General features: G+C 49.6%; 2 protein-coding genes across 3 annotated transcripts in view; one reads left to right on the forward strand and one right to left on the reverse strand.

The window, feature by feature from the left end:
* The window catches only part of SLA (Src like adaptor), an 85,987-nt gene extending 78,605 nt beyond the window's left edge, over positions 1–7,382 (reverse strand). Inside the window, exon 1 of one of the 2 annotated variants that reach the window (XM_038555562.1) lies at positions 7,260–7,382. The gene's annotated coding sequence lies outside the window, so the exon portion shown is untranslated. The remainder of the gene's footprint in view (positions 1–7,259) is intronic. The other variant, XM_038555563.1, reaches the window with a different exon arrangement.
* TG (thyroglobulin) overlaps positions 1–14,633 on the forward strand; it is a 285,189-nt gene extending 270,556 nt beyond the window's left edge. Inside the window, 3 exon segments of the mRNA NM_001048104.1 lie at positions 11,798–11,932; positions 13,447–13,637; positions 14,533–14,633. Coding sequence (NP_001041569.1) covers positions 11,798–11,932; positions 13,447–13,637; positions 14,533–14,633 — 427 coding nt within the window.
* The last annotated feature ends 853 nt before the right edge of the window (positions 14,634–15,486 follow it).

Here is a 15,486-nt window from a genome sequence, read left to right on the forward strand (position 1 = left end):
GGTGAGGCTCCTGTGCACGGCAAGGGCCCAGAGTGGTCTGTTGTCAGACCTGGGAATAGAGTCGTCCTCGGAAACGGGCTCCTGGAACATTCTCCAAATCATGTGTCCAGTCTCTCATGGCTTGTTTGGGTTTCTCTGCTGCACCCCTCTGGGGCTCCACAGACACGGCTCCATTGTGCTGATCCAGGGTCCCCACCGCCCCCACCGCCTCATGAAAAGAAGCCACACTCATGAGCCAGACCCTCCCAAAGTGCCTCTTGGGTCCTCACAGTCGCTGTGCCTGAGGACCCAAGGACCCTCCTAGCACAGAGTAGCAGGTGCTCAGAAAGTCATGCTGAAGCCAATCCAACCACTTCATATGGCAGGTGGGGAATGAATCCTTTCCACTCTGCTTTGGAGGCTCCTTGGGGATCAGTTTTGCCATCTACAAAATGGGAACAAGGGAGGTAGGCGAGATCAGGAACACTAATTCGTCACTGGGCTCAGTGGCACCCTGGCTCCAGGGCCGTGGCAGGTGGAGAGCAACATCCTCTATACCTTAGAGCCTGAGCTCCAAGTAAAGCATCGAGTTAATGAAGCCGCAGTAAGTTCAGTCACCGGTAAGTGACTTGCAGCTGTCACAATCTACCATTTGGGAGGACAGTGATGCTCAGAGGCACTCAGACATTTCTCAGGCAGAGCTGTTGCTATGTGTTTGGAGGCAGGAGGTATCCTGGAGACAGCAGACTCTCTGGGCCAACTGACTCAGTTAGAAACCCAACGCAAGTCACTTAGCCTCCTTGGTGACCCCGTTTCTTCGCCCAGCATGATAATGGCACCTGCTTTGGAGGGTCACTGTGATAATGAATTTGCACACAGAATGAGGTCTGGCAAACTGCAAGCACTGAGGTCATCCTATTATCCGGGCCCTTCAGAGCGCCTTCTTGACGGCCCTCTGTGTCTATGGCATCTCCCCCACCACGGTCATGGGAAGATGCCATCCACATAGTAGACGCTGAAACCAATGAATGAATCATGGAAACTAGCCCATTTAATCGTTGGCAAGTGTATCCTTTTTGCCTGAAAAGACGTCTCTCTCACTCTTCCCTGGAGCTGTCACACCTCTCATTTATTTCTGGCTCAAACCTACGGACTTAAAATATATGTGCCTGCCGTACATTTTCAGCCATCTGTCTTGTAGCTCCATTTCTGTGAGCATATATTAGCTTTCCTGGCATAGCAAGTGCACAAAAACGCAATAAATTACCACTTTCTTAAGACTCTTGTTAATTGATCCCAGCATAGATAGCATGGTCCTGTCACTGCACCTGGACTCTAGATGAGATTTTCATCCTTGAGATTGAGGGCCAGCCTCTGCGAGGAAAGGGTAGGTGGAGTGGATGGGAGAGATACAAAGACACTAAAACCTGTAGTGTGCAAGAAGGTTCCATTTTAAGGGTTAGATTCAAAGAATCACAGAATATGGAAGATGGTTTCACCTGACTCCTTCGTTTTATAGATAAAGAGACAAAAAAAAGTTTGAGATAAAGGGCCAGTCAGTGGCCGTCTAGACCCAAACCTTGTCACTTGCCCTCTCTCCAGTTTGTTTGTTTTTTCTTCAGTTATACCCTTTGAGTGTCTACCATGGCTAAGTCCACTTACTAGCTGTGTGACCTTGGGTAAGCTGCTTAACCTCTCTGGGCCTCAATGCATACTCTCTTATACAAGGGGAAAGTAATAGCTCTTGTCCCATAACATGGCTAGAAGGGTTCAGAGGAACAGTGCCTGCATTTAGGGTATGTATGTGTGTGTGTGTGTGTGTGTGTGTGTGCCTGTGTGTGTGTTCCTGTGTGTGTCTGTGTATGGTTGTGTGTATGTGTGCAAGGAATACTGGGCAGCTTTGGTTTCCAAGGCTATTGACATGAGGATAAAACTTACCTGCTTTCTTTTGCTGAGCTCTGTTCCCTGGGGAAATTTGGGGCCAGTTTCCTCCGTGGTTACTACCTGTAGCTCCCTCTGTATCAGGAAGAGGGATTTTCAACGCTGACTATAATCTGGGGATTCTCGACCTGGCACTATTGGCATTTTAGGCGGCTAATTATTTGTTAGGACAGGCTATCCTGTGCATTGTGTGTGATGTTTGGCAACATCTCCAACCTCCATCACTCAATACCAGAAGCACCTCCATAGTTGGAACAGCCAAAAATGTCCCCAGACATGGCCAATGTCTCCCAGGGAGGCAAAATTTCCCTGTGGAAAACCACTGGTGGATTCCACCAAAGTGGAGGTTATTACTAACAGCACCTGAGGAAAGAGGCAGCCCCTTTCCCAGACTTGTCCCTCATCAGTGCCGGACTCATCCACCTGCACACGCTGCCCCTGGCCCTGTGGGAGCCCGTCCAGGCAGACCGTGGTGCACCAGGGGAATGGAGCATGACTGGTGCTGCTGTTACCCAGCTGACCTGGAAGGCTGACAGGCCTCTTTCCCCTGTTCACACCCGCAAGGCTGTGAACTGTCCCCTCCCAAGTCAGAGGCCAAGGGGGATCTCCAGGCTGGCTCTGTCTCCAGGCGCCACTTCCTGAACTCAGCTAGGATGCTTCTCTCCCTGCCAGTCTCCTGCTTTGCCAACTTGTAGATTCTCAGTTGACTTCCTTCTCTTGAACCAGCCCCTTCCGAAGGACACAGTGGTCCAAGTGTCTTCTCGGGAGGAGCCCTCACTCCATTCTCTGCAGCCCTTGGCCAAAGGACCTCCAGACCCTGTGGCCAGCCCGGGTCTGGGGGACCCTCCCTACAAGCCTATTCTGGGAGCTGGGTCCCAGCAAGTGTGCAAGGGGACACTGAATGACTCTCCGACGTTGCCCGTCCTTAGATGGCTCTACCTAGGTGCACCACTTACTGCATACCTCTGGGCTGGTGACAACCTCTTGAAGCTTCCACTTCCTCATTTATGTGATGGAGCTAGTAATAACACAACTGTAGGAGTGTGTCAGGATTAAGTAAGGCAGTGTGTGCAAACTGCCCAGCTAACTGCCCGGCATAAACTTGGTGCTCGTGTTAGGTGACTTCCAACACTGTTTAATGGGTTATGCTGAAAGAATCCACATTGCAGATGAACAGGTCCCAGAGAAAACAACCACAGAGGAGGTGGTTTCTGGGTACCAGCCACTGAGAGAGGAGCTGTGGCCACTTCAGAGGCCATATGGGGGCCCTTCATCATAAGATCCCTGATGCCAGTTCAGAGTTTCCATGGAAATTCACTGTGGGGCTGTGTGTGGGCTGTCGTGCTTGAATTGTGTGCTGCAGTCAAGGCCTTGTTTCAAAGTCCTTAGTCCCAGGGTCCTGAGATATCATTCCCACATTTTAACAGTGCAGAAGGCAGTTCAGAGAGATGGGTCTTGACTTCTCTTTGAATGGGAATGGGGTAGGGCTCTTAGGATTACACATCCATGTAGGATGCTGGACAATTCTTTAACTTGGGGAGAAGCAGTTCAGCATAATGGAAGAACTCATCCTTTGATGTTAGATCAACTGGGGTTTTGATTCCATCTCTTTCGTTCATTAACTACCTGCATTTGAGCAAGATTTTCTCAGTTTCCCCACCTACAAAATGGGTATAGATACATCTACCTCCTAGTATGAAGATTCAAGTCAATGTATGTAAAAAACCTGGCCTATTCTAAATGTTCAATATTAAGGTTACTTTTGCCTCTGGAAAAATAAGACCCTAAGAAGAAAAAAAAAAATCAAAATGACTTAAGAGGCAGTCATGTTCTTCCTTTATAAATTGTCCCAACCCTAGAAAACAAAGTCATAAATTCTAGACTCAGGACATTTTGTACGCCACTACATTTGCATGCTAGACATGTGTGTGCATTCCAGAGGCCTTTAACATTCCAGATTCAAAATATTATCTTTTTAGTTGACTGTCTTGTTGAGTTTGCTGGAATTAGCAAACCAAAGAAAATTTTAAGTGGCTGGATTCTTGAATTGAGTCCATTGGCCTGGCTACATCTGGTGTGATTAACAGGATGATTTACCAGTAAAGATGGAGGTAAATCATTTTCTAGAACTGACCCCTCCAACCTGGTGATATCGAAGTGCTGGTGCCATGTGTCCTTTTCAACATGGATTCAACAAATGTTTGCCTGTGACCTTCTATGCCCCAGATCCTAGAGATGGATGGAGAGAGGCTCTCCCCTTGGGGTGAACATTATAATTAGGGGGTGGGACTGTTGAACACCTCGGGATGAGGTGCAGAAAACAGACAATGCACACACAGTAAGCAGAGTAAGTTAAAAAAACTGCCCTATGAAGTGCACATTGGTCTTTTCTTTCTCACTGAAAACACAGCTCAATGAAAACCAGGTGTGTTTTTTAATAGAACATAGAATAGGAATCCTGTTGTTCAGTGTGATGATCAGTTGGTTAATCAGAAAAGTCAGTTAAGACAAAAACTGATGAGAAACGGAGAAGGTAGGGATATACCTTAAATGTACTACTGTCTCTCGGTGCACAAAATAGTGGATTCATCTAGTAATCTGTCAGGGCAGGGTGGGAAGCACGAGTCAGAAAGTGCTGCCTTTGAAATTCTTGCAAAACCATGAACGTAATGCATGGCCTATGATTTCCAGCTTTGGTTTCTTGAAAATGGGGTACCCACGTGATATTTAATTAATTAAGTTCTATAATTACAAAGACAAATACAACTGGCATAAACAGGTTTGAGACAAACACAGTTGGCTCTTGGTAAACACAGAACTTCCTGGTGAGAAGGAATGCGCCGGGCCTGGAAAATTCAGCCTTTTCTGAGCAGTGGTCTTTATGCTTTATGTAGGAAATAAAATGTCCAGGTTCTGGGGCGCTTGACTGGCTCAGTCAGTAAAGCATGGGACTTTTGATCTTGGGGTCAGGAGTTTGAGCCCCACATTGGCTGTAGAGTTTATTTTTAAAATAATTTAAAACAAACAAAACGTCCAGGTTCACATACCAGGTCCACTGAAAGCTTTGCCTCTACCACAAACCGGCGTTATCACTCAGCTTTGCTGGGCTTTGGAGGCTGAAAATATTCAAGTATTTCATTTGGGGCTGAGGGTAGGGTTGTATTACTTAAAGTAAATCAGAGAGCTCCTTTTTTTTTTTTTTTTTTTAAAGAATGCATGCTGAACCTTTTTGCAAAACAAAAGCCATTTGTAAAGTATGCAATTGCCTCCTGATAATTTATAGGCAGAACTAAACTTTTGCATATTAGATTGGCCCCAAGAGAAGCACAGTCCCAGGCTTCTAATTTTAAGTTAGTTAACACTGTCTCAACTCCTTAAAATAAAAAATAAAAAATAAAAATAAAAATAAAAAGCCTGGGAAGCAAATGGATTTCCATTCCTTCTTGCTCCCTCCTGAGTTTCGGAGTTTCCGTTGGAGGAAGTTATTTAGAGATACCGGCTAGAGATAAGAAAGGGAGTATATTTTATGGGGATGAGGTCAACAAACTTCCTCCTGCAGATAGGACAACGGGGATAGATGTCTGGAAAAACAGGCTCTCATATCAGTGGATCAGATGGGCTGGAGCAGGGAGCCTCTCTACAGCACAAGCCTCTTCCACCTGTGGTCAGTGGTCCTACAGGAACAACCTACCCCCTGGCTCTCCTCACCTTGAAGGGAGCCCAGCCAGGGTCATTCCCTCTGGGGACAGCGCCTAGCTCCTCATGCTCCCTAATCAGCCCCAAATGGTCATGGACTCCGCCAGAAGCAGAGCTCAAGTCAGGAGCTTGTCTCTGAAATGTGGCTAGTGGCTGACCAGAATGCAGCCTGGCCTCCCTGCAGCGCACACCAGAGGGATCTCAGATGATGAGGATGGCCAAACAGGAAGGCTGGGGAGCATGATGTAAACAGAACTAACCTGCCACCTGCCCTGGACAAATGCAGTAAGCCCATGATATCTCAATTCAAGCCTTTCTCCCCACGCCACTCCAGGGATGATTCTGGAAGAAGCACAGCTTGCAGCTCACTTGCTTAGAAGCCGCCGATGCCCCCCCCCCCATCTCCTTGAAGATGTGGCCTTCGATTCCTCCGGCCTCGGTACTCACACCTTCCACAGAACCCGAGCTGAAGGACCTGAGGGACCTGCAGTGTAGTCGACCCCAAACTTGGGGATTTCCTGGACCAGGAAAAATCCCAATTTTACTTTTCAGTGTGATGCACTTCTCAGGACAATAGACAAGACCCAGAGCTTTGGGAATCTGTTACCTACTGCAGCGGGTCCCTGCCCTGCCACACTTCCCTGTCTTTGCTCATAGAAGCTACCCCATGACTCCCCTCGAAAAGCCCTTCCCCGCCTCACCCACTCCCTAAACTTCTACTCTACTTGTTTTTCAAGGTGCAGGTCAACCCTGAGGATTACCTCTCTCTGGCTTTCCCTGAACTTCTCTCCATGCCTTTCCCTGAAACAGGTGGCATCGCTTCTCTCTCTCTTCTTGTAGGTGTTGTAAATAATCTCACCCTTTGATATCTATCTATCCTACATCTTTAAAAAATGAAAAAATATCAGCTTCTCTGCATTGCCTGTTAGACTGAGAGTCGTGCCAGATGGCTGGCTTACACCTCTCTTCTCCCCAGCACCTGTTCAGAGCACCACACGTAGCAGGCCTTGGGCACACATGGCTTGGTGGGGTCTTGCTCTGACTGTCCAGTGTGTTGGCCCTATCCTCACTGAGCTGTTTTCAAACACACACACACGCACACACACACAAAGTCGTCCCCGAGACACGTGGCTGGTCAACTCTTCCCGGCTCAACATAGCATCACCAGCATCAGCAACAATAGCTCTTCCTGGGATGACAATTTGTCATTTTTAGAGGGATTTCCATTCATAACAGTTGAGGACCATCCAGGGATGCTATGTGGAAGGCTGAACAGAGGTGATCAGACCCTGTTTACAGACAGGAAAACCAAGAATGGGGTTGGAGCTGGCTCAGGCAGGGAGCTCTCATCATCCCCATGTCCACCTGTGACGATGAGGAGATCCAGACCCGGCCACAGCCTGGGACAAGTGAGTAGCTGTCAGATGAGGGAAAGGTTGACTGGAGTGTTCTTACCAAAGACAGCAAGTGACAACTAAAAGCTAAGTAACACCAGCTTGACCACATGCCCACATGACCACCGCAGGTCTGGATGTACGTGATCACCCCCAGCACAGAACAAAGAAGCCAAATCGACACGTGTGAACTATCAGCCCCAACCTGCCAGCACCTTGGCCAGTCAGCTACCAAATTTCTCCCTTTACCTTGTCCATCCCTGGAGTGTTCTTTGTCGTCTCGCTCTGCTGACACCGAATCCAAATGCCCTGGAACTCTCTCAGCTGGGGCCCAGGGTCCTCTGATCCCACATGCTGTCTTCCACCGGCTCACACTGTCTGCCCTTCCTCCAAATGTCTGCCTTAAACTGCTCAAAATAACTCCAGCATCCTGATAAAGATCAGCCCTGCTAGGGAAAAAAACAAAGCAGAGGTCCTCGTACACAACAGGCTCTCAGATTAAACAGATGGGATGGGCTGGAAGGACAGGCCTTCTCCCAAAAGCAGTGCTCTGTGACCTGCTGGGGTCTCTGTGACAGCTGGCGGTGACCCACAACCATTCACAAGAGCTATCTTTCCCCAAACCCCATGCTCCGTGATGTCACCTTGGTAGTTTGAAATTCTCTGTGGCAGGAGAACTTACACTACGGAAATTGGCAAAAGGCAATTGTTTTATTTATTTATTTATTTATTTATTTATTTATTTATTTATTGAAGACAAATAGGAACAGAGGGAGAGGGAGAGAAAAAGAGAATCTCAAGCAGACTCCCCGCCCACTGTGGAGCCCATCGTGGGGCTCGAGCTCCTGACCCTGAGATCATGACCTGAACCGAAGTCAAGCATCAGACACTTCACCAACTGGGCCTACCAGGCTCCCCAGAATGATGATATTAATGGGCACACGGTTGGCACAGATCTTCTTGAGAATGTGAGAAAAGCTCTGAAGGCTCTCCCAAGAAAGTGTCGATACACAGTGTCACACCATTTCACATACAAGTTCCCATATAACTCTTGGCCCTCTGGAACCCTACAATGGAACTCTCGGATTACAGCCTCCCCGTTCATAAGTTTTCGGGTGTTTCTCATGGGTGATGAGGAAAAAGGAATGCTTGTATGAACTGGAAACTGAGTGAGAGATTTGACATGTTTTATGGCTACACCTCGCTCGCTGTTTGGAACCATGAGTGTGTCACTCTTGTACACATGAGAACACCAAGGCCCAAGAAGACTATGCATCTTGTCCAAGACTTAACAGATACTGTGATCGAGCTAGGGTTTGGACTCTGTTCACCACACCATTTCTTTCTTTGGGAGAAATGGCAGACAAGACCACTGTGGTAGACAGAACGGTGGCCCCTCAAAAAGTCCGTGTCCTAACTCCCCAAGCCTGCAGTGAAGGGACAGGTTACCTTATGTGGCAAAGGGACTTGGCACATGTGGTTCAGATGCGAGATGGGGGATTATTCAGGATTATCCAGGGGGGCCCAACCTAAGGACATGACTCCTTCAAAGTGTCAGAGGGAGGGAGAGAAGCGTGTCAGAGCCCCAGCATGCTGGCTTTGAGGGCAGAGGAGGGGAGCCACCAACAGTAGCCTCCGGGAGTGGGCAGCGGCCTTCAGCTCACACGTTTCCGGGGAGGAAACGGGAACCTGGATCCTCCACGTCAAGGAACCGAGTTCTATCATAACCCATGAGCGGAGGCGCATTCTCCCTCCAGAAGGCACAGCATCTGCTCACGCCTGGATTTTAGTCCAGGGAGACCTTTGAACTCTGGAAACTGTGAGATAGTACATTTGGGTTGATATGAGCCATTTTGTGGTCATTTCTGAGGGCAGCAGTGGAAAACTCATGTGGTCACTTTCCCTGAAAACTCTGAGCTGAGGGCTGCATTCGAACTCCACACGGCTGAGCAAGGAGCAAGGCCTGGGGTTGGGGGGTGGGCAGAGGAAGGAGACCAGGCTGCCCTGGATCCCCTGCAGCCCCCGAGGGGTGGGGTGAGGCCGGGGGCTCCGCCGGCCTTGGGATCACACACCTGGTGTGGGTCTGGCGTCACCGCTTCCTGGTGTGGGGCCTTGGCGAGAAAATGGCCTCTCTGAGCCCCCCTCCTCCAGCGTAAATTCTCTACAGATCCCTCCAAGAATATCCACTCTCAGGCCCCAGAGATAACCGTGGTGAAGGGGGCTTGTCAGCCACAAGAGCGGGTCCGTAAGGGCTGATTTTTATTGCCCCTGTGACTTCCATCTTCCTGTCGTTTTGTGTTCTGTGTTCCTTTTCCCTCTGAGTCTTACAACATCACTGAGAAGCCGGGTCACTAGTCCTTTTAAGTGATCCTCGCCTCTGCCCACAGCTAAGCAGAGAACAGGATGTGGGGTCTGGGCGACTCAGCTCTGGATCCTTTAGGCTCTTCTCTGGGCCTGACCACAGATACTTCTGGCAAACCGGACATAGGACTTAGTTCTTCGGGTGCCAGGAGGTACAAATTTCAATGCCACTGCCACTTCTTGCTCTGCTTTCAGAAATAAAGTATAAACCTTCCCTAAATGGATGCAGGGTGCCTGACACTGGTTGCAAAGAGATGCCACCATCTGTGATTGAAATTTCCCTCCTAACCCGGTGCCTTTAGTCCTGTTTATCTCCCACCATCTCCCATTCCTTCTACGATACCTCCCAGCATGGAGCCATGTCGACGCACAATAACCATGATCCTAATACCACCTGGCACTTAGGAAAAGCACTTGTAACCAGCTTGCACATGCCGTGGCTGCTTCAGCCCGGTGTTTCATGATGAACGAACTAAGACCTCAGTCAAGTGACTCATCTAGGGTTCCGCCAGCAGTGAGTGACTGAGCTGACTCAGCCTCATGACTTAGGCCCAGGCCTCTCCCTCTATGCCCTGTTGACAGTCATATGTGTGCCTGGTGATCATGCTTATGGTCTCAGGAGGGATTTTGGCCCCTGTGACCCTCAGAAGTCCAGCTAGCCTGTGCCCTTTCCCAGCGCCTTGGTGTCTCTGCCCGCTATCCCAGCACAGATGACAACCCCTGGAGCACCCCTGACCCAAGACACTGTTGTTAGCCTGGTGACAGTTGATTACATGGGAAGTAGAAGGATGGACGAGAAAGGGCACTCCCCTTACCTTATGAGCACTTGCTACATACATTCACCGTCTTATTCTTGTCTTCATGACGACCAGAAGCCAGTATTTAATTACGTACCTGCTGCACAGGTGGCAAAGCAGGGAATCAGGGAGGCCACATAACTTGCCAGAGGTCACCAGCTTGTAAATGGACCTCTCCACTAAGACCCGGATGGTGCCTCTGGGCTGGGCACCTCCCATTAAGTCACACCCTTAGCCGTGCTCCTGATCCCACCCCCCTGCATGCCTCTGGGTAAGTCAGGAAACCTCTCTGGACTTTGTTGCCCTCGTCTGTCCAATTAGAGTTGGCTCTTGCCATAAGTTGGGGCCAACCACAAGGTTGGAGAGTACAGTCTCTACACTAGACCCCGCTCACTTCTGACAGCAAGTGCAAATTCAGGGATTTCCCCAAACCATCCTCAGGCTTGACCACCGTCTAGAAAGACTCACAGACCTCAGTGAAAACTGCTATACTCACGGTTAAAGTTATACAAGAAAAGGATGTGGATTAAGACCAGACAAAGGAAGAGTGGCACAGCAGAGACCCCAAGAGGGCTCTCAACGCAGAGCCCCCCAGTCCATTCCCTGTGGACTCAGGAGGGGTTACTATGTCGGCACTGGAGTGTGACAGCGGACGCGGAGTAGCACCAGCCAGGGAGGCTCACCCACACCTGGTGGTCAGAGGTTTTATTCGCGCCCTGCTACATAGGCATGACTGATTAGTTGGTTGATCGCCCACGGCTAATCTCAGTCTCCAGACCCACTGATACCATGTGACCCTAAGTCACATGGCCTTTTGGCCTGATCAGCCTCCACTCTAAGGCTCCAGAGTGTGACCACATTTATGGAAAATCCAATGAGCTGAGCCTCTGCCCTAAACAAAGGTATTAGCCGCAGGGTGCAAAGGCCAGGCTTCTGTTTGGGAAAAGTCAAATTCCTTACTACACAGTTGTGAAGTCCTTTCCAGCTTTTTCACTGTGACACTCCCAGCATTCCTCCCCATGGCCCCCGGGACTCCTGGGCTGGTCCCCCTGGTACCAGCTTCAGCCCAGTTCACTCAAACCACTTGTCTGGCCTCTAAGTCCTCATTTCCAACCCCCCTGCCTGCTGCTTACCAGCTATTCAGTTCAATCATAGCATGTGTTTATGGACCAGCAATGATGAGCCGGGCACCAGACTATGTGGATGAATGCTACCCTTGAGCAGGTGCGAGAGTGTAAGTCGTAGGAACAAGGGCTAACACAGAGCAAGGCTCATAACACAGGCTATTTCGACAATGTTCCATCGACAATGCAAGAATCATGGTTGCAATCAAAAGGGCATTCTCCTGGAAAGTTGCTTGTGGGCATTGTTTCCAGGGAGGTAAGTGCTTCACACTGGGGACACCTCAACCAACAGATGTGTCCCGGATCTGCTCCAAGGGGGCCGTTGGATTAAAGGCCAAACCCAATCTCAACTAAGCAAACAAAGCCCTAAACCAGCATCCTAAACGTAAAGAAAGAAAAGTCCTCATTTGGGGAAGAAATATTGGGTTTGGGGCTCGTTTGGCTTTTCTAGAAGTTTATTATTCCTTTAACATTTGCTTCTTCTTGTTCCCACGTGTTTCCTCAGCCTGGAATTGCTGGCAGATGTTCAGTATGCCTTCGGGCTTCCCTTCTATCCTGTCTACGAGGGGCAGTTTACTCTGGAGGAGAAGAGCCTGTCGTTGAAAATCATGCAGTTCTTTTCCAACTTTGTCCGATCTGGGTGAGTGGACATGTGTGCCCGCTGCCACCCTCACGCCTGCCTCCCTCCCTCTGAACGCAGAGGCCACATGTTGTGTTGATGGACTCACCCTATCCCCCTCTCAGAAGCTGTGGTCACCTGCTACCGGTCTCCCTCTCCTGAGCCCCCTCTTCTGGCCCAAGTGACCTCTGTGTAGATTCAGCTCGGCAAACGCAGGCTCCGGCCACACACCCCTTCATTCAGCCCCATTCGCTGGCTCTGGATCAGGTTTCCTGAACCTCAGTGCCACAGACATGAGGGCAGGAAAGTCTTTGTGGTGAGGGCGTCCTGTGTATCCCTGGCTGTTCAGCAGCTTCTCTGGTCTCCACCCACTAGATGCCAGTAGCACCTCACTCCAGGTGTAAGAACAAAATATCTCAGATGGTGCCAGATGCCCCCCAGGAAGCACAATCACCCCAAGTTGAGACCATGGTCTTAGATGGTAGAATTCAGTTAAAACATTCAAGAAAAAGTCATCATGTTTCATCTGTAACTTACTGACAGTCAGAATTATAAAATCCAACCATAATTAAAAGCAGCACAAAGGGACACCTGGGTGGCTTAGCAGTTGAGCATCTGCCTTTGGCCCAGATCATGATCCCAGGGTCCTGGGATCAAGTCCCTTATCAGGCTCCCTGCAGGGAGCCTGCTTCTCCCTCTGCCTGTGTCTCTGCTTCTCTCCGTGTCTCTCATGAATAAATAAATAAAATCTTTAAAAAATAAAAAATAAAAAAATAAAAGCAGGGCAAAGTAAAACTTTATATAGTTTGTTGTAGGAATTGCATGGAAAGACATTTCTTTTCATTCATATTTAGAAAATGTTTCACTGGGGAAGTGACATCGAAGCAGGGGCTCTGAAGGACAACAGGATATTCAGATCCAAGGTGCCAAGCAGAAGGTGCCTAGGAGGAGAGGGTATAAGCAAAGGCACCCTTGGGTGGAAGGGATGAGAAATGTACCTTGCTTGGTGAATGTCAGGAGGTCAGGGTGGGGGTGAGCGTTGGGAGATGGGCCTGGTGGCAGATGTGGAGGGGCACCTGGGCGTGACAGGTTATGGCATCCACTTCATAGGGAAGATGGCTTATGGGGTCAGGCCAGTGTGCCTGGCTCGGGGCCTCACCTTCCTGCCCAGGCCTTGGACAAATGAAGGCACTCCAGGTACTGGCTGATAAAAGGCTACCAGGATAGAAGGGGACACGGTGGCCTCATAAGCATTCAAAGAGTCAGAAGGGCAACGTGTGCTCCTGAGGAATGCTTCTGAGTCATGACCTCCTGTCTTTCCTCTTCCAGAAACGGGCCTTTCCACCTGTAATGGTGTGTAATGGGACAGGTTAGAACACAGCCCAGGAAATGAGATCAGGCAGGTCCAAACCCTGCTTGGCTGCCTAAAGATGTGTGACTGGGACCTTAGACACCAAGCCCAAGTGGAAAGTGATCCCAAGTGATAAAAGGAAAGACATGTTTCTTTCATGGATGTTTCCTTCTTGTTTTCCCAGAAATCCCAACTACCCGCATGAGTTCTCAAGGAAAGCCTCTGAGCTCGCAGCCCCCTGGCCTGACTTCGTCCCGCGCACTGGTGGGGAGAGCTACAAGGAGTTCAGTGTCCTGCTCCCCAATCGCCAGGGCCTGAAAAGCGCTGACTGCTCCTTCTGGGCCAAGTACATCCAGTCTCTGAAGGCGGTGGCAGGTGGGGAAGCAGAGCGGCGGGGGGGCGGGGGGGGCGGGGGGGGGTCTAGGCAGTAGGTGGACAGATGGGCAGTTAGGCCTGGGCTGAACATCCTGGAGCCACTGAGTCATGGAAAGTCGTCAGCACGGCCTTTCTTCATGAAGAGCTCCCAGTCTGGGGACCTCCTGCTCTGATGGGGGGCCCGGAGGGGAAAATGAGAGAGAGAGAGAGGCATGGGGAAAGGAGGACCCCAGGGCCCCAGGAGTGGGATGTCTAGCCAGGAGAGAATTGGGCTAGTATCACCTTTTACGAACACTTCCTACAGAGTAAGTGTTAAGGAGAGGCATTGAGTCATACTGAGGGCACTGGGAATACAGAATAATGCAATAATGCAACCTACTGAGGTCTTCAACGCTTACAGTAGGTTCTGCACAACACAATGTGGCTGTAGACCCATCCGAAGCTTCTGGTAGAGGGGGAAAGTGGGTTATGTAACCCAGCAAATGACCCTCAGCTGTCCCTGCCCAGTGAAAGTCTGTGCCCAAGCCAGTGGGAGCCCAGAGGAAGGAGGGTCTGAGAAGGCTTCCGGGGAGGTGAATGGCAGGGCTGAAGGTTTTCAGAATGACAAGAGTACAACATTCAGCAGGAATGTGACCTTGCCCAACTTGTTTGAGACCCTCAACACTGCATTTAGCCTCCAAGGCCAAGTGGCTCTCTGTTGAGCCCAAGTCCTATTGTACCCTTATGATGCCCTGAGAGCCTGGTGATGAACCTGCTGCCTGACCTCTGGAAATGCCCCTCTGTTGAGCATTCACAGGGAAGGTCCTTCATAGGCTGGGGTCTCTTAGGGCCAGAGGGGAAGAGATGAGGAAGGAGTCCTGACCCACATGGATGAGCCTCGCCCCTCCTCTTTCAGATGAAGCCAAACAAGAGCTGTCAGCAGAGAGTGAAGAGGACGACGAGCCAGCTGACTCCGGGCTGATAGGAGAGCCAGGCTCCAAGAGCTACAGCAAGTGACCATCTCCTAAGACCCTCCTGCCCAGCCAGCCAGCCCCACCTCAGCCTGCCACCAGGGGCATCTTATTCTCTAAAATAGCCACTAATTTTCAATAAAGTGCATGCAGTAAACCATTGGTGACTCAGATTTGTAAATTCAAGACAGTCTTTGGGAAACAACGAACTACATCTCTTTTTAAAAAATGATTTTATTTATTTATTTGAGAGAGAGAGAGAGAACACAGAGGCAGAGGGAGAGGAACAAGCAGACTCCGTGCTAAGCCCTGGGGCTCCGTCCCAGGACTCTGGATCATGACCTGAGCTGAAGGCAGACACAACCAACTGAGCCACCCAGGCACCCCAACACCAAACTATGTCTTAATAACCTTCCTGAGGCTTGAATCCCAGGTTGCTGTTTCCTTCCAATCAACATCTATGGAACATTCTGTGTACACCAGGCCCTATGCTGATTGCCAGGGAGGCAGAGATCCTGCCCTCTAGCTGGAGAGAAAGGCAGGTGAACAGACGTGAACAGTAACACAAGAAATGGGGATGCATTGAGGGAAGGCCCCAGAGTGATACAGTACCACTTGCATGTTAGAAAGGATTCTTTTGTGAAGGTTCCAGAATAGAGGTGGGAGACCAAAGAGACTGGTGCGATATTCAAAGAAAGACAATGAGGTCTGAATCCAGGAGATGAGGGGAGAGGTTGGTGAAGGCCAACCTCTTTTGAAGGATTCTTTTGAAGCAGAATTAATAGGACTTGATTGAATGTGAGAGGGAGTTGGGGCAAGGAGATAGAATTATTATCCCAATTATGGTTTCTTTGGGTTCCCAGATGAGCAACAGATTTGATCATTTACTCCCTTAAGGG

This window comes from Canis lupus, chromosome 13 (assembly GCF_011100685.1).
Source record: "Canis lupus familiaris isolate Mischka breed German Shepherd chromosome 13, alternate assembly UU_Cfam_GSD_1.0, whole genome shotgun sequence".
In the NCBI taxonomy this organism is placed as follows: Eukaryota; Metazoa; Chordata; class Mammalia; order Carnivora; family Canidae; genus Canis; species Canis lupus.